At 45.4% G+C, this 26919-nt stretch overlaps 1 protein-coding gene across 1 annotated transcript in view; it reads left to right on the top strand.

Moving 5' to 3' along the window:
- LOC122380003 (sodium bicarbonate transporter-like protein 11) overlaps positions 1 to 26919 on the top strand; it is a 266840-nt gene that overhangs the window by 165755 nt on the left and 74166 nt on the right. Inside the window, exons 6-7 of the mRNA XM_043362737.1 lie at positions 4954 to 5136; positions 21425 to 21499. Coding sequence (XP_043218672.1) covers positions 4954 to 5136; positions 21425 to 21499 — 258 coding nt within the window. The remainder of the gene's footprint in view (positions 1 to 4953; positions 5137 to 21424; positions 21500 to 26919) is intronic.

Genomic DNA, 26919 nt, shown 5'->3' with positions numbered 1-26919 from the left:
ATTTGTGCTGTTGCTAGTCTATGACATAGGTGCATGAATGTAACAATTGTTGACTGTGCTCATCCTAGAATGTCTTCTGTGATATTTTCTACTTTTGGTGACTTTCGCTCGCTTATTTTTCTCTGACTAGGGTCAGATGGTCAGAGATTTTGTCGACCTCTGCTCAGGTTACCGAAACTATTTTCCTTTTTTCCTATGTCAAACGCTACACAACTGTTCTCAGTATTTGTTTTAATCTCTAAAACTCTGTCTTTCGCAGCTATTTGAGGTTCACGTCTGTGATGCTGAAGCTTGCCGTGCAGGGGTCTAAAAAAATCGACCCTGTGACGTCATCAGGTGTCAACACTGGCGGATCTGGAGCGGGGTACCGGGACCATGCCCCCTAAAAAAACCTGAAAGGGGGGCCAACATATCTAATGGTCCCTAAAACGCTTTAAGAAAAATTAATGTGAGAAATTTGCGTAGAAAATAACTATTTGGTTTAATTATCCATTTGACTAGGATTTGGCGTTATTTGAAGTGCTCAGTTTTTGCAGCGAGCTTTTTCTCTTAGGGCCTGCGAGATATCTGCGTTAAAGGCCTTATATGATGGAATCGTAGCCGCGGATCACGAATATGACATCCATTTTCTCTAAGCGTTCTAAAGCCTCAGGGTGGCAAAATCGTCTGAATTAGGTTCTGCGACACCTGAGCGAGCGTCATTTCAGCGAACGACATTTGAGCGCATAAGCGTAGGAACCATGGGTGCAAGGGTGCAGCTGCACCCACAATATTTATCCAGTGGGTGCAGACAATGTATTCTGCACCCACAATAATCTGAACCAAAAACCCTTTTCTCATCAACACTACTTCCCATGCAGCACGGCAAATTCAGGATATGTTGCCTACTATCCATCTTTCGAAGCATTTGCTACTGTGATGGTCTTCAAAACTTACATTTGTGCTGGAAAAAGGGAAATGGAGCATGTGATTGAACACATATCGAACCGATGACCCACTGTCAAAATTTTTAGCCCGATATCTTCGAAAATGGCTAAGTTGACCGCTTTTACTTTTTGGTAAACTTTACGGTAGTCAATATTGACAAAATGACAATATTAACCCTCGCATGTGTGCGGCGTTTTCCAGCTTCTAATGTGTAGGGGGAGGGGGGGGGTCGGTCGGACCCCCCTGCCGTTTTTTTGACGAGAAGAAGCCGATGATACCCAATTTTAAGGTCCTAGGTCATTGGTTGACCTTCCAGGTCAGGTCAATATTCCAAAAGTCGGTAAAATCGGGACCTGCTAGAACTGCGTAAAGTGAATCTTTTATCGTTTTTTTTTTCGGGGTGCTGATCACGAATATCTGATGTTAGTTTTGATCACAGATTATTTCTTCATGCATTTAGGCTAGATCGAGTTAGGTCAGGTCAGGTCAACCATTAGGCGTCCTACCGGCTATCCATAGTAGGTGTCAACTACCATTGACGGCGTCGTAGCATGTTACGAAGGCACTAAAACTACTTCGTAAACGTTCAAATGGATGCTAAATGCGAAATCAGCCCGATAAACTACCCTAGAAACATGTAAAACTCGAAAAAGTGAACCGAGGTCATCAAAGGTCAATGACCTGACCTGACCTTCAGGTGACCTTCACACCCACCGTGATGCATGGGAAGAATATCATTTCACACGTTTGGATGTCTACAATCACAAAAAGACTGGAAACGCGCGGATAATGTGAGCTGACATACGCCAAATCGCGAATCCGGCCGAACATGGTCTCGAGAATCAGGTCACAGGTCAAAGGTCTTTTGGGTCAGGGTCATGAAATTTTCAGAGTAGGTGTAAAACTACACCTCCTACAAAAAACGACCCCTACACATGCGAGGGTCAATGCTTCCAAATGCACTTATCGGTCGGTACATACCTTTTTTCGACATGGTACACCCTCAAAGCTCGTAACGATTCTTCGCTCAGGTGTCGCTCCCTACCCCCCCCCCCCCCGCTTCACCGGCCATGGCGGGATTTCTGCACCCTTAATGTTCCAGCCGTTCCTACGCCCATGTTTGAGCGAAGCCTTTTCAGCGATTATCAATTTAAGCGATTGACTTTTTCAGCGATTGTCAAGTCGGCGAATTCAATCACAGCGATTATCAACTTAAGCGAGGACCAGAATCAGCGAAACCAGATTGAGCGAATATATGGAGGTCAATGGGGGACCAATTGAGCGAACACAGTTACAGCGAAACCGAACGCGACGGAAGTCAATCATTTGCTACTTTTCGGGAATTCTTGCCCTTGGAATACCCGCTTGGTATGTGTCATGCTTCAAGCTGCGCGCGGCAAATTAAGCTTGGAAACCACAAAAATATCTGGCCTCACTTTGATCTGGAAATGTGGAACGTGAGAGATAGGACGATGGAAGGAATGCCAAGGACCAATAATAAACTCGAGGGATGGCACATGGGGATCCAGTCTATGTTTCATGGACCTCACCCAAATATCTGGAAATTCGTACGGTGCTTGGGGCAAGAACACATTTTACAACATGGGGCATAGGCGCGGGAGCCGGGGGGGCAGTGGGGGCAGCTTGCCCCCCCCAACTCTGGGGCCGTGGGGGCGGTGCCCCCATAGCTTTGAGACGGAATACCACACTTTTTTGCAAATGTTTTCTTTTTTTGTTGAAAAATCCGAGGGGTGAAAAATAAGTGGCCTAAAACCGGTGAGAAACCTAGATTTGGGGGTACCCTAGGTTAATCTCTATTATGGTGTGCCCCCCCAGTCGGAAAGTAGTTCCCGCGCCCCTGACATGGGGAACTGATCCAAACTCAAGCAGGGGAATTTCGCGAAAAAACAGCACAAGCAATATGAATCTCTGAACAAACGTTTGGTCATCATTATTGGCAAACAGCAGGGGGGGGGGGAGGGGGTGAAATCGAACCGATGTAATTTTTTAGACATGTGGCATTAAATTTGGAGCTTAACGTCTGAACTTTGGACGTGACATCCGCCATCCAGTTCCGGATAACCATGAAAAGTTCCGGAAGCATTCGTTGCACGAACGCTCGCAAAAGAAAAAAAGAAAAAATACACCGTTACGGGACGATGAAGTGTTTCGCTGAAATGACAGTCGCTCAAACTGTAGTCGATGAAAAATATGTCGCTGAAACATAGTTTTCGCTTAAATTGATAATCGCTATATTTGATAATCGCTCAATTTGATATTCGCTAAGTTGCCAGTCGCTGAAAATGGTTCGCTCAAATGACGTTCGCTCAAATGACACTCGCTAAAGTCGCTCGCACCGTCTGAATTAATATGACTGTCTTGAATCAGTGAAATAGCCTCTAGCAACAATACTCTTCCGCGACCTCGAAGCAGCTTTGTATTTTAGATGAACCACAAATACGGGCCTGATAAGCCTCAAAACATTTCAAACCATCTTGACTTTAAGTATACAAGATATACGAAAAAGTGCAAAGTTTGAGGTCAATTTTGAGCCTGACATTGACCTTGAACTTGAATGTTAGGCACATTACCGGAATTTCTCAGATTCCTTTTTTTTCGTTTCACATCCATTTAAGTCGGTTTTATGCATCGTGCCTTCCCCTAGAACACTTACGTTGAGATCACGTCCACACATGTGCCGGTTTTCCCCTTGACCCTGACCTCAGACCATAAAGTCGACCTGAGGTCAAACATTTTAGGTGCTTAAGCTTCGTCTCTTAAGGAACCTTCGTTTGGTACGGCTTTTGTTTCCGTATTTCCATTATTTACGGACTTTGACAGGGGAGGGGGCGAAAAACGCTTACGCAATACGCCCTCCTCCCCGGGTTGTGGAGGTCGGGATTACTCCCGGACCCGGCCCGGTTAAGGACTGGTCGCGTCGCGGGTGCTATTTTACGGTTCAGTGTGTCATGTTTGCTTAAAACTCAGTGTTTGAGAGTGTTTAAAATGACGTTCGTCCAAAAAGGCGCCTTTAAAAGTTTTCCCATTGGCTTACAATTGCGCAAAATACATACACATTGCTAGCCAAGATGGCACTAACCTTCGGAAGCTACTGTAATCGGCAAGCTTTACGCCGATTAAAGTTTAACTGTATCACCGCCGAGAGGAGCCCGGTGACCTGTCTGGAGTCCAGACATCATATGGTCACCGGGTCATCCAGACTCTGGACAATAATTTAATTCAACGGTTTTGCGCGTGATCGTCTGCTACTCAATTGTTGCTTCAGGTATGAACTCAAAGCTGTCCTAGATATGCAATTAAATGTGTTTATTATGTACGGCATATTACTAGAATGGTAAACACTCAGTCTTGTTCATGCTTAGCGGCTTTACTGACCAATTAGTAAAATGTTTTATATAGCGGATGCCGCGATCGGAGCATCTCATGGTGCACTATGTTTTCGCCCTTTCAGCTGATCACGGCCAGGTGTTCGGCTGACTGTGGGCGGGGACTGGGGGAGTCTGGATCGAGAGCTCAAGGAGTGAGGTTGCGCTCCAGCTCTGCTAAAATGTTATCCTAAAGTTTAATATAATGTAACGTTCTTCACTTTTGATTTTGTCGATCCACCTACAGTAAACACGGGTTTACAGCTACCATTGTATGAAAACGTCACTGGTGTGAAACATTTCTTTAAAAAAAGCATACACTTTTTATGTTTACCTGGCCTTGCCCTGACCTGTTTCTGATTGTCATTTTCCCATCATTTTACGACCATCTGTTCGGAATTCAGACAGGGGAAATTTGCTGGGAGCATTGGGCAGTCCCTTCTCCCCCTCCCCAACGGGATTTGTGCGGCAGTATTCCCCCCTCGGGGCGCGGGCTAACGTAATAATGGGATCAACCCTAGATGGAGCATCGCGCATCTTTGTTATACGAATGTCAGATATTATGCCCGTAAGCAGCATCGGCTTTCCGAGTCTGTCGTCTTACCGGGTCGCCGCGTCTCACCGTCACTTCGGTCCACAGAAGGGTACCAAGAACGCCCTGGAGACGGCGCGCACGTTCGCCACCATCGTGGCCGATATGGAGCTGCGCCAGCGGCTGCTGGACGTCCACGACCAGGAGGAGTTCATGCAGCTGGTCGTCAGTCACACCGAGGCGCTGGCCGCCGACCCGGCAGAACCCCCTCACATCGAGCCGGAGCCTTTGGTGAGAACCACGCGCTGGCTACGCTTTGGGGGAAGCCACAGATCTAGCGTTACCTAATTTTTGTTCTTATTTATTTTTTCATTTATTTATTCATTTATTCATTCATTCATTTATTCATTCATTTATTTATTCATTCATTTATTTACTTATTTATTTATTTATTTATTTATTTACTTATGTTAGGCCAAAGGCAGCGTCTCCATTTGGTAGGTGTATTGGAGCTTCCACAAGCAGAAGCGGCAGCAGCAGCAGCACCGCAGCACCCACGCGTGGCGGCTCCCCGGCTCCGAATCACCGCCGCCCCCGGCTGCGGCCGTGACCCCGCGCCGCCGGTCGCAGCGGCGCGCTCAGAGGGAGGCGGCCCGCAGAGGCGCGTTCAGCAGCGCGCCGAGGGGAGGCAACGGGCACACGATCCACTAACACTTCCTAACACACCTCCCCCCTAAATAAAATGTCTCTTATTCTTTGCACTATAAAACAACGCGACGAAACTGCTGCTTCGACCGCGATCGGCCGCGATCAGCTGCAGCAGTGGCATCAGCTGCTCGGTCTGCGGCGCTGCAGTCGGTGACGTCCGCTCCGGTGACGTCCGCCTGGTGACGGCTACGCTGGCGACATCTGGCGCTGCTGACGTCTGCGCTGGTGATGGCGTCGAAAATCGAGCGCCGCACCTGCGTCTCAGCGGTGGGACGCCACCTCGCGCTTCACCCCCTCGAGGTTCAGGCCTGCCGATGATACCTTGGCTCAGAACATGTCGCACACTTTGGTCACACACAATCGAACAAGTCTGACGTGTGTATGCTTATAAAAAGTAGGTACCGTGCCGGAGTACACAGAGATGCAGAGAGTTTGACAACGGTTTTTAATGCAGTCGTTTCAACAAGCGTACCTATTTACAGAGCGGGGTATCTTACCGGAGGCCGGGATACTCTCCCGTATCGTGTGACGTATGTGCTCGTCGGTTGTGGCGTTTGTTCCACAGCCGTGTCACTGGGCACCTGCAAAAAGTGTATGAATGGACTACTCTTCGTAATGATGTTAGAGTCCTGAGATACGCGCTCGTCGGTCCCTTGTTTGTGTTCGTCAGGCGTAGTCTCGTCAGTGGTCCGCTGTCCGTGTTGCTCGGGTGCAGCTGGCCGTTCGGCTGGATCATCTTTCCTCCGAAGTTTCATAGGTTTCAGATGATTGTGATGAACGTTGGTCTCCTTACCACCGGGCATGCTGACCTTGTAGGTGACTCCGTCTCCTTCCGGACCGTGCCTTCTTAGAATGGTCGCAGGGCCTTTGTAATGAAGGGCCAGCTTACGTTTACCTCCGACGTGAGCCGTATGGTCCCTCACCCACACTTTTTGACCTGGCACATATTCAACCTCTCGCGCCGACTCGTTTTGTGTTTTTGTCATGTCGTTGGAGGCTTTGTTGATGTTTTCGTGAACCTTGGTGTATGCGTCTCTGAGTTGGCGCAGCCTGTTTTCGACATGCGTGTCGACCATCGACACCTCGCGCCTCTGGTTGAAAAGCTCATCGACTGGCAGGCGTGCCTCATACCCATGCACCAGGAAAAATGGGGTAAATCCGGTCACCGAGTGTTTGGACGTGTTGTATGCGAAGGTGAGGAAAGCCAAATGTTCGTCCCAATCAGATCCGCAAGGTTTGATAAATTTCGAGCACATGTCCTTGAGCGTGCGGTTAAAGCGCTCCACCATGCCATCGCTCTCAGGCCGATAGGGTGATGTCCGAGTTTTTTCGATTCCTAGTCGTTTGCACAGGGACTGGAAGACCGCAGACTCAAACTGGCGACCTTGATCGCTGTGAAGGCGTTCTGGCACCCCTTGCCGCAGTACCATGTCCAGAAGACAGTCAGATACAGTTTCAGCTGTCTGGTTCTGCATGGGGTAGGCAAAGACGTATTTGGTAAAGTAGTCCATTGCTACTAAAGCGTACCTATTACCGCGAGCCGACATCGGCATCTCGGTGATATCGATAGCCACTCTTTCAAATGGCCTCGAATAGGATTCGGTTCGGAGAGTTGCTTGCATCTGTGGTGCTGGGCGACTGCGTCGTTGACAGGTCTCGCAAGTTTCGCAGTAGCGGGCGATGTCCCCGCTCATCCCCAGCCAGAAAAACCTGGTTGCTGCTCTCTCGAGAGTTCTGTCGGTTCCCAGATGACCAGCAGCCTCATCGTCGTGTAGCATGTTCAGGACTGTCTCATGATAGATTTTTGGAAGGACAATGACTGAGCTGTTGCCATGTCGCCTTAGCTTCAAAATCCCGTTTTCCATCGTGAGCTGGTCGAAAAATCGAGCCATGCTACGTAGTGAGCTGTTCTTCTTCTGCAGTTCTTTTTTAGAAGGGAGCTTCTTTGCTTCCAGCCAGTTTCTGACCTCACCCAGTAAGGGGTCGAGCTCCTGCTCCAATTGTAGCTTTTCGAGGGGGATGTCTTCTCGACCGCCCTTGTGGTCGGCGGCCAGCAGCTCTTTGGTCTCCGTTTCAGCTGTGGAGTCAGTGACGTCAAGGACGGGCCTCGACAGAGCGTCAGCATTACCATTGTCGCTGCCCTTGCGGTACTCAACGACAAAATCGTAAGTACTGAGCTCAATGGCCCACCGACCTCTCCGACCGGTGGCATCGCCGTCGACGTTGATAGATTTTGGGACGTTTTTGAGTGGTTTGTGGTCTGTCAGGACAGTGAACTTGGTGGCCGCGAGGTATTGCCGGAAATGTCTGACAGCCCACACGATGGCCCACAGCTCTTTGTCGTACGTCGGCCATCGACGTTCACTCTTGTTGAGCACCTTGCTGGCGTAGGCGATCACCCTCTCATCGCCGTTGATGGTCTCCGTCAACACCGCTCCGACTGCAGTATTGGAGGCGTCGGTTGCAACCTTGAACTCGCCCTTGCAGGTTGGCAGGGTGAGGATTGGCGCCGACGTCAGCTTCGTTTTAGTGCTTTCAAAGCTTTCCACCAGCTCTTCAGTCCATTCTACAGTACCCTTTTTCTCAGCAGCTTCTCTGATGGGTCGCACGAGGTCAGAATAGTTGGGCACGAATCGCGAGTAGTATCCTGCGAGCCCTAGAAAACTCTTCAGCTCTTCGGCTTTCTGTGGTCGAGGCCAGTGACGCACCTTCTCTATGTTTGCTGGGTCTGGCTCCACACCGCTCTTCCCCACCTTGTGTCCGAGGAATACTACCTCGTCGCGGGCTAGACAGCACTTCCTTGGCTTAAGTTTCATCCCTGCTGTCCTGATCCTTTGGAAGACCTCCTCCAGATTCTTGAGATGATCGTCTTGATCCTTTCCGAAGACAATAATGTCGTCTATGTACACCAGGCAGCTTTTTGAGTCCATTCCAGCCAGCACTAGTTCCATCAGTCGTTGGAACGTGGCTCCAGCGTTCTTGAGGCCGAAAGGCATGGACCGGAAGTGGTGCAAGCCTTTTCCCGTGCTGAAAGCGGTTTTCTCTCGGTCTTTTTCAGCGACATCAACCTGCCAGTAGCCCGAGGCCATGTCGAGGGTGGAGAACAAGCTTGCCCCCGCGAGGCTGTCGAGGCTGTCATCCACCCTCGGGAGAGGGACTGGCAGACTTTGGGTGACAGAGTTCACTGCTCGAAGATCGACGCAGAATCTGAAACTGCCGTCTTTTTTCTTGGCCAGAACGATGGGTGAGCACCAAGGGCTGGAACTCTCCTCGATTATTCCCTCTTTCAACATCTTTTCCTTTTGTCTTTCCACCTCTTCTCTTAGTTTCATTGGGATCCGTCGTGGCCTTTGTCGGATCGGAGCCGCGCCTCCAGTTTCGATGTGATGTTGTAGAAGTTTTGTTTTTCCAATGTCGGACTCTCCCGTGCTGAAGATATCCTGGTATCGTGACACAAGTTGTGTTAGCGAGGTCTTGCCACTCTCTGAAAGGGCAGTAGACTCGAGTTTGAGTTCGCTTAAGAGATCATCGAGCGTCCCTGCACTGAGTTCAGCTGAAGCCGCTGAAGAGCTCGGGACGTCGTACATACCCTTGCCATTTTCTTGAATAGAGTACAGTGTACCGATTTCTGTGCCTGGAGGGATCGTTACTGCTTTGCCCCCGATGTTGGCGACCTGAATCGGCACGGTTGCCTCGCTCGTCACTTCTGTAACTAAACGAGGGACCCTCCACTCTTGGCTGCTCTCAACTGAGTGAGGTTCTAGAACACCCTCCCAAGTGGCTTCTTTAGTGATTTTAACGCCTCCATCTGGGATCTCGACCTCGGCCTGAACGAGGGTCTGAGACCTAGCGGGGATGGTGACTGAGGCACAAGTGACCACCCTTGCTCGTAGCGGTCGTAACTCAGAATATGTTGGTAAAGGAATCTCGACGTTCCCCACTCTGAAAACCCCTGCCCTGTCATCTAGCACTGTTTTGTGCTGGCAGCAGAAGTCTCGGCCGAGAACGACCTGGTAGATCAAGCCTGGAATGACCAACATAGGCTGGATGAACTGCGAGGTTTGTATCGAGAACGACACTTCTGCTTGTGTGTTGACCTGTATTTTCTGCCCGTTTGCCTGCGTTATTGTTCCAAAATTTCCTTTGTGGGACGCTCCTTTCTGTACAGCCGCTCGGGCGAATTCTTGTCCAATCATTGACGCATCGGCTCCGGAATCAACGAGGGCCCATACACTGCGTCCTTCGACTTCGATTTTGATCACTGAAGCGCGTTTGGGGCTTGCTTCTTGACCAGGCACTGCTGTAGTGTTCCCAACAGCGCCAGAATTATCGCGTGCGGGGCTCGAGGGAGCGATGCCCCCTGCTGCGACTGGCGTTCTCCAGCATTCGTGAAGCGCGTGGCCGTGCCTTCCGCAACCCTGGCAGGAAATACCGGGCGGAATCGCGCTCGGTGCTGCCCTCGGGGCAAAGGACCGTGTTGTCCGTTTCTGTCGGTTTGAAAACCGCGGACAATCGCGTTTGAAATGGGCGGTATCGCCACACAGGTAACAAACGCCTCGTTTACTGTCGGTTGGTTTGCAGTGCTCGGTCACCTGGGCTTTCATTTCATTCAACTCACTCCGGAGTTCTCCAAGGATGGTCAGAATATCTGGTGCCTGTCCACCCTCAATGGGTTGCGTTTCTTTAGCCGAAACTGCCACCGTCGTGTCATGACCAGCGGACGCCCGCATAATGGCGAGAGTGAGGTCCTTTTCCCAAAGTCTCTGGACGACTTCCTCCGCTTTTTGAAGCGACAGCACAGTGTGGTCATTGTGCAGCTTCTCTTGAAGCTTAAGATCGCTCAGACCACACAGGAAGTGATCTAGCGCTATATGATCCACCTGTTCACTGGATAACCCCGGGTGTGCCAGGCCTGTGAGTTTTCGGACGCGATCAGCGAATGATTCTATATTCTCTTCAGGCAGTTGACGGATAAAACGCAACTTAGCCCGAGCCCGTCGCGTGTCGCAGCTAGATCCAAATTTATTTTGTAGGGCCCCCTTAAGTTCCTTGTAGTCGCTCCTGGCTCCTTTGTCCAAGTTCCCACAAATGTCCAAAGCAGCACCATCCAGCAAGTCGAGCAGGGCAGTTGCTAGTTTTGTCTTCTCCAAGTCACCAAAACGCGTCTCAAAACGGAAAATCCACGTTTCCCAATTTTCCTCCTCGCGACCGCTAAATTTTGTTGTGCTGTGAATTTTTGAGTACAGTTCGTTCGACATTTTGGGCAGTGTATGAACGACGACTAATAAATATGATCGTATCGTCCAACGATACGGTATGCAATGACCAAACCGGTAATTTGAAAATCGTGTCGTAAAACGACTACGCTATATATGCCCTATCATCGTATCGACCAACGATACGTTATGCAATAACAGAACCAGATAATTTGAAAAAACGTGTCGTAAACGACCACGCTATCTGTGCCTAATGAGTTGCAAACGCTGCCAGTGCCTCAACGTGATTTGATATACACCAACTATAATCGACCGGAAATCAGCAAAAGCCGTGTCAAAAACGACTGCAACTTTCCCAAATTTCAGGTCGTAGGTTTAAGGCTCATGTATCGTGAATCGATAACATAGGAGCTGCTAAAACGGTTACCGTTTAACCGAACATCACTTAAATGTAGGGAGCGTAAATGAGCTTACCTTGACCGCGCCAATGTTAGGCCAAAGGCAGCGTCTCCATTTGGTAGGTGTATTGGAGCTTCCACAAGCAGAAGCGGCAGCAGCAGCAGCACCGCAGCACCCACGCGTGGCGGCTCCCCGGCTCCGAATCACCGCCGCCCCCGGCTGCGGCCGTGACCCCGCGCCGCCGGTCGCAGCGGCGCGCTCAGAGGGAGGCGGCCCGCAGAGGCGCGTTCAGCAGCGCGCCGAGGGGAGGCAACGGGCACACGATCCACTAACACTTCCTAACACTTATTTATTTACTTATTTATTTATTTGTATTCTTTCATATTTTTTTTTTCGTGATCTGACGGTTTCTGTGTAGGGGAGGTTGGGGTAATTTGGCCGTTTTTTTTTTAGAAAACGATGTAACTTAAAATTGACGAGACATTTCTGCATTTTCTCAACGCTGGCAGGTGTCGCATTCATTTTACTTTACTGGACAGTGAACTTGAAATGATAGAGTAATTACTTATATTGTAGTTGTGACGTATTACAAAGGTCTGCAAGGCGGCCAAAGTGCCCCACTAGCAGGGTTATTTGGCCGGGGGTGTGGGACCATTTGGCCGGTGTTAGTTTGAGGCCGGGATTCTTTGTTAGAGGCGAGTCAGCTTCACATTCAGCAATGACGTGTCTCCTACGACCCATTTGACGTATTTCGGAGGTTAACTCAGCGGTCACAGGGGTCGAAAATAGTCAAAATAGCGGCTCTAGATGCGATCACAGTTTTTTACGAATAACTTTTGAAGTAATCAAGCTAGGTCAAAACTAAAAGCATCGTAATTCTCTCGTCAGTCTGCATCGAAACATATGTGTGTTGACCTCGAGAGGTCAAGGTCAAAGGTTGACTTCAGGTCACGCTACCTCAAGTCGCTTGACCTCAAGGTCACGTGAGCTCAAGGTCATCATGTATATCATTCGATGCGCCTTGACGAGCTGAACACAATGAGACCATTTGCGCGGCTGTATCTTTTTCTGTTAGTATTTATTAGCAAAAAAAAAACCGTTTGGTTATCTTTGATGACGTCACATGCCCTTACAGCTGTCCAATAGGAAATAAGGCATCAAGGTAGTCAAAGTTGGTCATGAATTATGTCATTTATGGTATAATTGACCATGACAACTCGGCCGTCCCAGCAAAGCGACCCTGAGCGCACCGGCCAAGTTGCCCCGCTAGTCCCGGCCAAATCACCCCACATTGCTCCTCTGAAAATTTTTGTTTATAAAGTCGTCATGGCTGTACGGAACTAAATGAAATTGCTCTTGGAACCGCTTAACACCCCCAAGAATGGCGTTATACGTAGGGTGAATGAAAAGTTTTGAGCCTAACATAGTTACAGGTGACGCAGATTAATGAAACTTTGGTCACATATTTTGCCACTATTGATATGGATGGACACCAAACTGTGAAGTGCTAGCACCTTTTTCCTCACTTTTTTAGCGTCTTGAATCATGCTATTTTGGGTAAGTGCTCGCGGTGTAAATGGCGTCATTATTTTTTGTGAAGCGTCATCCAGTCAGTTTTTTCTTTAGGCTTAGAAAGAAATAGACACCCTACGGATGCCAATGCTGGTTAAAAGATTAAATTAGGGATACATTGGAAGGCTCAGTAATTGATTGTTTACATTGCAACCAGTGAAAAATACCCTGATTTATTGTCTTGGTGAAACACGACCAATTTTGTCAGCATTGCCCTTCTGATCTTCCTGATTTTCTAACAAAGATGAAAATCAGTGGTTCATCCTAGTAATGCCCAATTACAGTAAGACCCTTTGAAAAAGTACAGGGTGTCTCAAAAGTTCGCTTACAGGTACCAGCCATGCTTTTTTGTCAATAATTCTGAATCAACATGAAATTAACAGTCGAAATTTTGCATGGGAATTGGTAACAACCTTCCTCAAGCAGCTTCATTGTTTTCAAGCGCATTCGACCCTTCATGAGCACACAAAAAGGGTTCACCTCTGACCATGGATCAGGCATGAAAATGGAGGTCGCATACTCGGGTCGGCTGAGAAACTCTCTGCTTCACGAGTAATGGGAATGGTTAGGTCGGAAATGACACATGGCAAAGTGTCGGCGAGGATGAGTACAACATGATGGTCATCTAATAAAAACGGTGGCTAAAATTTTTGAAGGACAAAACCATGCGAGACTAACAGCGCTTTGAACAACCCTTGTACCGCAGCAGACTCGTGCTCCGGAAAGCAGCTGAAAATGCAGTCCTAACTATTGAAAACTGACTAGAAGCTCACAGACAGAGGTTACCCAGTTTCAAAAATTGCAAGTCATCATAAAATAAAGACAAAATATCATTTAAAATTGTTTATAATATCTATAGCGCTAAATTTTGAGGGAAAATATTGCGAAAATCGTCAATGCCGAGGACAAGTGACCCTGCAAAAGTGTCAATTAATGTAAAGTTTTATCTAACGAAGTTTCAAGAGGCAGATCTGGAGCAAATAGCTTTCTTTTACACACAAAATCCGGACAAAACCGCACGATGGACAGGTTTTGGCCGTTTACGAAGCAGAACCTCTCCTGAGGAAAACACTCCGGAACCCAGCGAAGGTCTTGGCATTGGGAATGACGAGCGTTCGGGATTTGCAAATTTTGCAAAATGTGTCTAAGAAACAGATGGCCGACACATTCTGCTACGATATGCTGCGAAAAATTTGCCCCTGGCACTTCCCATTTGTTCAGGAATGGGGTTGTTTTGAAAAGGAAAATGGTGCTTGGGAGGTCGGCGCCAGTCATTCATGAAGGAGTTAGCGCCAGAGAAGACAAACAAAATACTCACGGATGGTGTCGATGCAAGCTATCGGCTTTCAGGGAGAAGCGGATGTTGCCGGGGAGCTCGTCAAACCTAAATCCGACGCAGAAACTCCGGGGGATTCCCCTACAAGAGCTTGAAAGCTGGTAACTTTTTATCAGCCTCCGGCAGCTGACGGAGTGACGAAAATCGGTATGGGCAAATATTTTTGGAGATACAGCAAAGGGTTTGGTTTCCAACCTTCCGAATCAGTTGTCAAAGCATGCATATTTGTCTAGTGTACACACGGACACCAAAACCTTAAATTTTTGGCCGGTTCTTATATGCTTTATTGACATGGGAAATGTGTAAGCGAACTTTTGAGACACCCTGTACACTTGCAAGACATCTCATTTATTTTCCGAGTTACGGAACACTTTCCTCCTTGTTGTGACTCTGACATTTAATTTTTCAGATTAGAGTAGAGACGTTCTTTCACTGACTCCATTGTTCTTCCCGTGCTGGATTAAAGTGAAACACCCACAGTTTATCATCGGTAGCGAAAAGTGACTTTGAATTCTCAGAATCTGCTTGAACTAGCGCCAAATGTCAGTACACATCTCTCGTCGTGCTCTGCAGCAAAAAGCCGAGAGGCCCAATGAGCAGAGACCTTTCTCATGTCATGCCCATTGGTAAGAATGTCGCCAGCTTGCTCATGGGAGATATCCATTCTTACCGCTATCTGATGATCTCACATTCTTGGATCCAGCATCCACACCCCTAGAGCAGGGTCAATGTTTTCGGATTTTGTCACATTCTACGGCGTTTTTGAGATTTGTTCATTTTGGACGCTGTTCCTGCCCTGCTTGAAATTAGCAGCTCAAACCTTAACAGTGCCACATGATGGGCCACAACCAATAAGTTTGATTTCAGGTCCTTATTAATTTCAGATGAAGGCATCGCTTTGAAATCGCAATACTTTATAAAAAATTCGGTTCTCGATTTTCTCCCTTTTCACCGAACGTGTAATCTTCTTCACTTTAACGGGCTCTAAAACGAAACGAAAAGGACTAGGACTTCAAAACTTGGTGCACACATCTAAAAATAGTGGCAAAATGTGTGACCAAATTTTAATTAGCCTGCGTCACCTGTAACTGTGTTAGGCTCAAAACTTTTCATTCACCCCACGTAATGTTGGAATTCGTTTACAGCCCAAATACTACATGTTATACAACTTTTTAAGCGGAAGTAAAAGTTGCTATTTTCTAGTGAAATTCACGTTTTATTTATTTTGAAGAAAACTATGAGGGGGAAAGTTTTGACATTTGTCCTCGAGTTAGTTCTAACCATGACAAATGAATAGAGTCTAGAGTTATTTCATTCACTTTTACCAGATATTGGGGCAGGTGGGGGCGGCCAATTACCACCGGCCAAATAATTCCAACCTCCCCTACCTGTTTTTACTGCCAGTTTGAGTGTATGAGGAAGTGATGCTGCTAACACATTCTAGCATATTTCAATACTGGATCCGGAATGCATTAGGCATTCGGTTTCGTCTTTTTTCGTCTTCCATAACAAGGTTTAACAAGTGCTTTCGCTGCCTCCGTCCTAGCCGTCCTACAGCCGATATATACCATGGTGTGTCAAAAATGGAAATAGCCGATGCGCCGTCTGGCAACCCGGCAGCCTGCCGCCATAGGGAAATTCATGCTTTTTGTCGCTTTTTTACTCCTTAAGAGTCACTTGATCTAATTAAAGCTTAACCCGCGCCCCAGTGGCGGTCTCAGCCAACTTCCCCCAATGTGGGGGGGGGCATATGTTACCACCCACCTCCAACTCAAAAACTAAGAGGTCTAGAAAGACGCGGTAAAAAGCAGTAGATAGCTCGCGATGCGTACATTTGAAAGTATTCCAGTCATTGTTCATCTTAGAGCAATAGTGGGGTCCCCAGAGGTCATCAAAGGTCAAAATTTGCGAATTGCCATTATATTTTTTCAAAAAAAAAAAAACATGCCATTATCTCAGGAACTATGATAGCTAGAAAAAACGTATGGAAAAGCAATCGATAGCTTTTGAACCCTTCTTTTGATGAGGTCATCATCAAAAATGACCTCTGAGGTCAACGGTTTAGCCTCCAGAGGGCAAAAACTCCAAAAATAGCTGTTTTTACTAAAAGTGTTTTTCGACAATATCTTTTAACTAAAACAAGCCACGACATTTCTATTGCCAGAATCGTGTTCCTCTCGTTGAGACACGTTGAATGAATGATGAAAGAAAGCGCGGTTTTAAGGCTCATGATTATATATATAAATGCAATGAAAACCCTAAGCCTCATGCTAATAATTGTATTCAAAATAGGGCCAAGAAAATGAGACAACTGTTACGTGCATAGCACATCGTCAGGTCTCATCGTCAGACCTGACGATGTGCTATGCACGAAACAGTTGTCTCATTTTCTTGGCCCTATTTTGAATACAATTATTAGCATGAGGCTTAGGGTTTTCATTGCATTTATATATACGTTGAATGAACTATAATTTGATCTTAAAAGGTCAACTTGAAAATTTGACCACAGGTCAAGGTCATGACCTGACCGGAAAAGGTCATGTTGCATATCAGTCGATGCGGCTCGGCAAGACAAACACAATGAGGCCATCCCCAGCGTTTTATCTCTTTCCAATCGAGAGTTATTGGCAAAAATCTGTTTGTTGCCTCAAATGACCTCGGATGACCTTTCTAGAGGCTATCAGCAAAAAAGACACCTTGGTCGTCACGGGTGGTCCAAATCATTGTGATTCTGAAATATTTGGACTGTTCCTATGCGTACACACGGATCTAGAGGCATTTTCGTTTTTCTCTATTGACTTATAATGGAAAGGTCACGCCACTGACCTGAACTTAGGTCACGGATATAAAAAATCCGAGATATACAAGTTATAGGCGCCTATAACATCATGCAATCCACCAAGTTTAAAACCTCTCTGACAAACACTGCAGGCTGGACATGATTGCAGACTTTTTTAGGCTTGGTCAGTTAACTTGACCTGGTGACCTCAGCTGACATGACCTGGGGTCAAAAATTTCATACATTTCCAAGCGGCGCGGTTTTTTACTCACAGGCAAAAAACGCGACAGGATGGTAAATAACATATACCCCCCCCCCCCCTGTGGCGAAGGTTAACTAGGAACGAGGCGGATCACTTGGACGTATTCCGGAGCCGAATAGTTTGTTTTAGAGCCAATACCTGGGAAACCCTTGTGAGAATTATTCACCGTCTTCCACTCCTCACATCCTTTCTATGCATATTTCCTAACCTTGATTCCACACCAGCGCCACCTATGCCAAATTTGCCAATTTAGTCTCGCTTGGTAGCCGCTAGATGGCAGGAAGTGTGGCTCTAACCGCATCGGTCGTAGAAGTGCGTGCCGACTCGACCATGAAAACCGTTGTCACGTGACTGGCACGATGAATCCCCAAAGTTTGTTCAGCTGTTTAAATGAGCTGCGCGGGAGGGTGCGGCACTGAAAAAGTGGCAGATAGATACTGGAATCCCGGGCAGGGTTACAGACTAGAAGTCGTGGTTGTTAAACGCTGTGTGACACACAAGAACCAGCAAACTCAAGAATATTGACGATACTGATATCAACCCGATCAAGAAGCCATACTAAAGGTTTACTTTGAGCGTAAAGCCACTGAGTTTTACAAGGATTTGGACACGAGGACAAGAATTACTGAGTTTTGTACAAACATTCAAGAAGTGCATACCAAGGTAAGCGAGACTAATCAAATTGGCTATCACTGTGGCATAATAATTTCCATTCATTCAAAAATCCTTACACCCTATCCGCCCAATGAGAGTTTTGAGTCTACATGCCCAAATTAACGTTGAGCGCGACCGTTTCCGGTCCGTTTTCCGCGACCTTTTGGCGAAATTGTCTTATTTATTCAACCAGGGTGGACTAATTCAATTAACTAGGAATAAGGCATTAAAGAGAATTATTCAAGGAATAGAGTTGTGCAATTTTTTTTGGTATTGTTACAACGGTATCCACCCTCGAGCGATAAATATTGTTGACGCATCAGAAACACATCCCGTGGAATGTGTTTGGAATGGGTTGGATCTAATATTAGCTAGTATTTGCTAATGCAGCTTCTTGGCTTGCACAGTACCTATGCACACAAATATACATGCTTCCTGCCCTTGGATTTTTCCTCACTTGAATGACAATTTTGCTATAATAACTATTCCCAGCAGTTGACAGGTTTTAGTGCAATGCAAAGTCGGAACCGTCCCGCGCCGGCAGTCTCCCAGGCGGCGCGTAACGGCCGCCGCGCCGCCGCTCTGGCAGGGTAATTGACTTTATACCCCTGTTAGAAAAGTTGTGGACCGATTTACTTGATTCTTGCATGACAAGATCCGCCATTCAATTCTTAGCAGGTACCAAAAATTTGACGTCAATTGCACGATCCGCCACCCATATTGCGGTTCTGCCATCTGTTGGGGCGTTCCACGACAAATCAACAAATAAAAAACAAATTTGCACCCTCATATTTTATTCTTCGTTGAAAACTGGTGTAAGTGGTTTTGATGGGCGGGGAAGCCAGCTGTGGCAAGGATTTTTCTCTTCGAACCACTGTTTCCGAGATATAGCCTCGGGCAATTCCTGGAGGTCACGCTGCAACCCTATGTTTGGCGGCTTATAACTCAGAAACTATTGGTTTTCTATGATAAAACTTTATATGGTTCAACTCACAATCAACCAACAAACATTTTGGCTATCTCATATTTTCAATTTTTGAAAACTTTGATCACGTGACCTTTTGACCTATTTTTTCGAAGAGTGACCTTGATATTTTCCCCACTGAAAGTTAAAATTTTGTCTCATGACGATTAAAGCCTTATCAATTGTCATTCATATGCAATAATAAAAAAGTGGTTATCGCCCTGCGTTGACCTCAGGTCAGGTCATCTTTATGACCTGTTCATTATTACGAGCGGGAGCGTCAGCGAGATCTCGAGAACACAGCAAGATAGAGACAAGCGGTAAACGGTACAGGGTACACACGGATAAGGTCTATAATTTTTACATAGGTCATTTTCAGGTCAGGTCAAAGATGACGTCACAGGAGCAAAAAGGAAGTCAAAATAGCGGCACTACATACATACATTATATATATATATATATATATATATATATATATATATATATATATATATATATATATATATATATATATATATATATATATATATATATATATATATATATATATATATATATATATATATATATATATATATATATATATATATATGAAGTTTTCCTCGAATAACTTTCAAGGTATCCCAGCTAAGAACAACCTAATAGCACCATCGTGATCCTCTCGTCGATCCGCATCGAAGCATATGTATGTAGACCTCAAAAAGTCGAAAGGTCAAAAGTTGACCTTAGGTCACGTGACCTAAGGAAAGCGATATTTCAATATTTCTTCTAAATATTGGTATGTATGTGCATATAGACCACCTCTCTGAAATATGTTCCGTTTTTTTTTCTTCGATACACTCAAAATTTTGGATTTTATAATGATTATCCCAAGTCATTTTCAGTGAAAAAAAAATTGGGCCAAAGTCCAAAATTTTCAGAAACCGAAATAGCCATTTGATTGAAAAAGTTGAATCACGTATAACCTTTTTGTTACGTCATGATTCCTTTAAAAATGAAGATATTAGCGGCTTTTAAAGTTTTGGAGGGGAAAATGGTGTGACATGACGTCACTTAAACGTCATTTTCTCAAAAATTTCCGACGGATGTCGCTCAAATTTTCAGGGAACGTGTTAAATTCATGTATGATAAGGTAGGTACTGAAAGTTTGACGTCGCTTGCGTAACGCGTTTAGAAGTTATTGGCGAAAAGCGGGGGGGGGGGCAGATTCTGCCCCCAGCGGGGTGCGGTTTAAGGCACCTCACGAACCACGGCAAATTAGTCGACTAATATGCGACAAAACCATTGACTAATGACTGACTAATGAATAACAAACAATTTGTTTGACTGATTTTTGACTGCCAAAAAGCGCTTGACTAACGTTTGTCGACTAATTTTTGACAAATGGCTAATACCTATTCATTTCCACCTCTAGGCACAGACATTCTTACAAAAGGTTCAAAACTACCAGAGGTTATTAAGTAAAAAGTGTCTCACTTCACCCCGCCTTACGGTACAACAATGACAACAGCAGGTCGTGACCTGGCCTAGACAGCGTTCGGGGGGGGGGGGAGGTAGCCAGAATCAGAGTTTTGTCGATACCAGGGCCGATACTAGGTAGGTATGCAGTGGTCAGACAAACGAATAGCATGAGGCTTGTGTCCTACCTGGCTCATGCATACCACAACTATATGTACGGACCTTTCACACAAAATGAAGGTGGAAACGGGCAGGAGTGAGCCGGGAATGACGAGGTTCGCTAGGTGGATTGTAAATTTATGTTAGTAGCGCGTACCGTCTTGGTGATTTCATGTGAAGCGTAGTTTGGTAGTAATTTCACAATTGACTGTAAAAAATGCAAATATGTAGAAGTCGTGTTTATTTGCCCGTTGGTCACAATTATTGCCAACTAAATATTGGGTGTAAATATTGCACCAAAAAAATTTAAAAAAATTGGGTGGATATTGATTGCCATAGTAACTCATTATCCAAAATTCATGAAAATTGAGCAACTTTTAAAGCCTTGGGCTTTAATGGGTAAATAATTTCCCGAGCTTTTGTAATTTTGACAAAAATGCAAAACAAAAATTAAGAACATCCGAGATAGCAGTTTTGTAACGCTATCTCTTCTCTATGTACATTGTACATGGCTACGTAAATAACTTTGAAATTGCTCGTAAACTGTCGCTTTGTGAGCGTTTCAAGGTTTCATGATTTTAGGTAATTTGTGCGCGATTTTGACCTCAGTTTGACCTCAATAATTCCTGACTAAAGATGACCTATGACTTGAGCTTTTGTGTGAAGGTATCAAATTTATGTCTCAGAAGGTACTGAAAATTTGGCTGCGCTGCGCGCCACCATTTTTCGCCATTCAAGAAAAACCACAGGGGAGGGGGGCAAATCCCCCATCAGGGCGCGGAATAACACTTCGCATTTCCCTTCCCCCCTTGATCTGTAGTTAGGGCATGGAAATCCAGGAGGGGCGCGGCTCACTCTAAATATTTGGAACGCCTTGTTCCTCAATCGTCATTCGCTTTATCGGTTTCTTCGGAAAACTGAAGGATTTAAAATGAATTGAGATTTTCCGAGTAGGCTTTACGTTGAGTTATCTCGTGATGTGCTGGATACTGCAATTGCATGTCATGTGCAGGTAGCCCGATTCCCTAGTCCCTACATCCGTGCATCTTTCAGCGTTTCACTTTGTTCGCAGGAGGACGAGAAGCTGTGCTCCTTCGGCGTCGGAGTGGTGTCCGACCTGCGCAGAAGGGCTGGCTTCTATCTGCAGGTATGTCGCCCCGCAACATGGCTTCACTTCGTTACATAACTAGGGTGCGTTAAAAGTTCTTATATATTCCGTCTATACGATAAAACTTGGAATATTTCCAAAACAATTCCAAATATCGGGTTGCTGAGAACGACCTTGCCTTCCTAGTTCCTGTATCCTTCCCTGAGGCGTATATTAGCTGAGGAGCTGATTTTGACCCAGAGGGTGACGAGCCTGAGTCATCGCTTGACGTTTACCCAGTGATTGGCGCATGAACCACGGCCAAAACATGACGGTCAAGCTTTTAGTTTGGAGGTGCGTAGTCACGTTAATGGCATGCACAATAGTGGCAACTCACAAAGGGACGTTGCCTCCAGAGGTGCACAAACCTTCCTACTTGCCTACAATGTAGGAGACAGGAAAGAGCCGTCGAGGGTAGCCGCGAGACAGATTTCAGTTTGTGTTTTCTGTACAAAAATGACTATAAAAACAGTTAACTGGTAGCAATTGGTCGGTACAATCAGCTGTCAACGACATTTGGTCATTACATTTCTTTACGTGTCTTCAAAAACAGTTCCTACAAATCTCCTCCATGAGACACCCACGAGACAGTTCCCATTGGATTAACATTGTGTCTCATGAGACACCGTGTAGGTAAAATGTAGGAAGAAAAACTGCGAAAGTGGTGGGCAGGTTTCGAAAAACGGCGCACAAATTCTTGGGGCGCCTATCAGTTAAAACAAAACTCCTGTTCGAAAATGGGTTCTGGTAAAGTTTCGTCAGCTGGTTTCCATAGCAACCGTCATTCGTGGGACAAGCTGAAGCTATTTGCTAGCGCGTTGCGTGGTAACCAGCTATCGGTGTCAGTTGAATTTGAAAGATAATTGTAACAGTGAACAGCTCGCTTCAGTTGCTGTACTGTGCTGTGGATGTGTGTCTTGTGCAGTGTAAGCAAAGTGTATAAGGACTTTCACATTACATTTTGTGATGGTGTGGTAATAGAAGGTTGTGAGCTCCAAGTGGAGTTAAGGAATTGCCAAAGAAATGAAAACTCTGCATGGGCCGGAAATCTGCAGCCTGCACTTCTATAAACTCTTCGTAAGAGGTTCGTGGCAGGGGGCATTCTGGGGAGCGATTATGGAGGTGCTGGTAAGTAGGTAGGTACCCAACCTAATTGGCTTGATGAGAACTGAATCTGAAAGTCAACTGAATTGTGAAATTGCTTTACCTATCCTATCTGATCACTTCTACTTATTTTATTTTTTTAAGTTTCCATTCAATTTGATTGATGAAGAGCAACATTGAAAGATCCTAGCATGCAGGTGACTACCTACCTAGCTCTAATGTAAATAGGTAATAATTTCCTTCAAAAGAATATATGGCTCTTCAATGTACTGGAGATTTAGTAATTGAAGGCATCTCACTTCATTTTGAACATTACCTAGGTATAACTTCCCTAAACTGCATGACAAATTTTCAATTTCCTTGTTGTAACACCAATACCACAAACATTCATCTGGGCACAAGGCTCACAACATCAAATTATTCATGTTTTATAGACAGGTACCTACCTATACAGCAAAAATGCAACAGAGATATGTGATTATTTTCAACATAGGCTTTGTGTTCAGTTGTGTATATAATAATTTTATGGGTGGAAAATGTGTCATGAATTGTCTACAGGTCTGTGTAGAATTGTCTTAATATGATTATAGAAAAAGGAATGGTCAGTTAAGTAGTCAACATGTTTACTCAATAACAAGATATGCTGGCATGGAGTTTGCTCATGAGTTTGCTCAAAAACCTTTCAGTTATTGTGAGAAGCATAGCAATTTGAAGCATATGCCTATAAAACTGATTTGTAATGGGGTTTGTGAAGTTCTCCATAAATTTCACACATAGCAATATACCTATACCTAATGCATTGCATTATTTTAAAAAGAGGGAGACCATACAAGTTGTCAGGTAGGTAGGCTTTGACATTGATTTCAAGATTTCAAGGTGATCTGTGCTTTTTGCTTATAACTTGTCCTTATTCTCTGACTAAAGGAGTGGCAATACAATCTAACTTGTTCTATTTTCCTCTTGCCTTGCCATTTTTGACATAATCCTTGCCCAGGCTATATGTTGGTATGATGAAGGTCAATCAGATGACATACCTATTTCAAATATTACAGTCATGATTTCAGTTGAATTTGCCTAACTTATTTAAACAATATAAGATTACACCTTGCATAGCTATAACAGCAATATTTGAGCCACCACTGGCATAGAAATTAATAGGTTGCAAAACATTACTCAGCAAGAAGAAATCAGTCATTGACGGTGGAGAAAACACATCTAGACTTGACAACAAATTACAATTGATTATTCTTCTACCATTCATGTTGGCATAAGCAATAATTCAAATGGATACTTAGTGCATTTTTCTAAAGATTTTAAGCACATGAGATCCATACAAAGGCACAGACTCAGAACAAAGCCTGTGTTATAACTTATAAACAAGGATATTGCACCTTTTGGTATTTTAACATGTTGTTATATTCCGACATCCTAAGAAAAATAATATGGTAATCTGCCCTGCTTCATTTGATACGTATCGATGAGTAATTGGATGTTGCGGGAAAGCAGTTAGTTTTCCGGCAGTTGTCTCCAGCAGCGACAAAATGGCCGCTTACTTTCTGTCAAACATTTGCTTTCATATGGCTAAGTACTTACATTAATTTCACTTAGTCTAACTTTGTCTAGCAAATCTCCAGTTTTACTTCGGAAAAACCGGCAGCGTGTTCCACATTGGTGACCCCGCCAGGCGAGGCAGTTCCGTCGGCCAAGATGTCCTTCGGTCATATAACCCCCAATAAAACTAGCGCGTCGAACGATCGGCAGCATGGATGGTCTCACACCATCCATGGCAGGGACCGACCTCACAGAGCCACGCAGAAAACAGGAATATCGGATTTATCTGCCTCTAAACTGTAATGTATGACTATGAATGCGTCTTGAAAATTTTACAAGACAGTTGAGGTTTGCTCAGCAAGAAAAAAGAAACCAGGATCTGTATTAGCGAAGAGATTAGCGATGCACGTGAAATGTGTATAGATTGCAGTATAGATGTAGTCAGCGATGGATTATAAAAGGATTTAAAGCCGCTTCTTAAAGCCTACAGTCAAAACGTTTGACTGTAGGCGTTCAGAAACTATCGATTCTGAACGTTTGTGGTCCTCAATATGATAGGTATTCCATAGCAATTTAATGGGCTTCGTCCCATTAGCAAATATTGCAAAATCGTCCTCAAATAATGTTTTCTTACCTAAATGTTGATCCAGGAAAAACCTTGTTACTCACTCCTTAACCCGCGCCCTGCTGGGGGGGGGGGGTGTTTGAACACCCCCCCCCTGTGGTTTTTCGCGAATATCTCAAAAACGGCGGCGCGGAGCGCCGCCGTTTTTGGTACACCTTATCATACATCAATTCTACACATGTTGTGAAAATTTCAGACCAAGGTCATTCAAGGTCAGGTCACCAGGTCACTCGAAGTGACCTCACCTCATAAAAAGTTTCAATGTCTGTCATAGCTACACCGAGTGACCGATCGCTTTGAAACTTTCAGCGATTGCTAAGAGCATTAGCATGTACAAAATGTATATCTCAGAATTTTGATATCGATGACCTAAGGTCAGGTCAATTTTGCGACCTCACCATTATAAGTCAATGGGAGAAAATTGAAATGCGCCTGTTTTGGACGAAAGACATTATAAACACTCCCAAACACTGAATTACAAGTGGTTTAGACACACTGAACATGAAAATGGTGTCTGTGACCCCTGTTTATGCCCTGAGGTCATCTTAGGTCACGAATGGTATCTAACAGTTTTTCGCAAATAACTTTTGATAGAGGCATGCTAGAGCGATGAAAACGCCTTAGATGTGTTCAGCTCGACGATACGGATCGACTGATATGCAACATGACCCTTTCCGGTCAGGTCATGACCTTGACCTGAGGTCAAATTTTCAAGTTGACCTTTCAAGGTCAAATTATAGTTCGTTCGATGCGTCTTGACGAGAGGAACACGATGCCGGTAAAAGTAAGCTCGTACAATGCTTGGGTCAAAAGTTATTGCGGAAAAACTGTTTCCGAAAAAATCGGCTATTTTTGCAGTTTTTGCCCCCTGCAGGCAAAACCGTTGACGTTAGGTCAAATCTGAGAAAATTACTCAGAAAGGGCGTTAATAGGGCTATCGAAGGCGCTTTTCCGCGGCGCTGTAGCTCTATTGGTTCCCGAGTTATGCGTTGGCTTCTTGGAAATTTTCGACATTCGACCTGGAAATCGGCGAAAATTTGCCTTCAATGACCTCTGGTGACCTGACCTTTGACCTGACCAAAAAATTGACCGAAGTGATTTCCTCATTATTTTTGACGCTCTTTCGAACGCCGCCTTCCGCGTATCGCTACGTGGCCCAGGAGCCGAGTTAGAAGGGGGGGTGTTCAAACACCCCCCCCCAGCAGGGCGTGGAAATCCAGGACCCCCAGCCGGGCGCGGGTTAAAGTTTCTTATTCCTAAACAGAAACACTGATGTGCACCGCACACTGCAGCGTTACGTCACTTCACCTTCAGCCCGCCAAGTAGTAACTGCCCCACTAAACGGGAGAGGGACGCTATGGGACGGCAGATGGACGCCCGTCTGGTCCATGTGGAACTGAACCCTCATTGGATGAGAGGAATTAATTGAGCGTCCCGATGGTTTTATGAGGGTAGTTCTTGACTTTCCAGTGTTTCCATTGCCCAAAGCAGCGCATACCGTTTGTCTTCGGCTTCTTAAAAAATGACGATATATCTGCGGATAGCTTCAGAAATAAAAACACTTCAGGAATAGCGTTTACGTCCTGTAAATATGAATAACTGTAATGTAAATAACCAGCTTTACTTGAAAGTATAGATATGTTGGGATATACCTAAGGATGATAGGTGAGACAAACCGGAGCCATCTGAGACCGTGTAGGAGACAGGCTGGGCTATTTGTGCACCTCTGGTTGCCTCATGCCTGACACTTAAAGGTAGTGTGCCAGCTTTCCTGGACCGTATGGAGTTAATGGCCCAGATAAGGAGAACCGGATTTTTAGAACTTATCCATACCATCAAAACTCATGGAAACGTCTTAAATTCTTCAAATTTTGAGTACCCCAGTGCGAAATTCGCCCCGACGGGTTGTCGGTCGTACCCCAACCACATTTCACACCACTATGAACAATAAATGCACACACTGAAATCGCTATTACCGATATGCTCATCCAATCAAGTTTCGATAAACCCGTTCATCATCATCTCCTGCGGTTTCGAACACGCCTGTTAGGTGGTGCGGTAGACCGCGCCCAAAGCCAGGGCCCCGGTAACGTGAGGTAGCCGAGTCGGGGCAGCGTGCGCTGACCCAAGCCGGGGCCGC

This window comes from Amphibalanus amphitrite, unplaced genomic scaffold, assembly GCF_019059575.1.
Source record: "Amphibalanus amphitrite isolate SeventyFive unplaced genomic scaffold, NRLGWU_Aamphi_draft 000089F_arrow, whole genome shotgun sequence".
NCBI lineage: Eukaryota > Metazoa > Arthropoda > Thecostraca > Balanomorpha > Balanidae > Amphibalanus > Amphibalanus amphitrite.
Note: the sequence above shows the minus strand (reverse complement) of the source record. Positions and strands in the feature narration are given on the sequence as shown.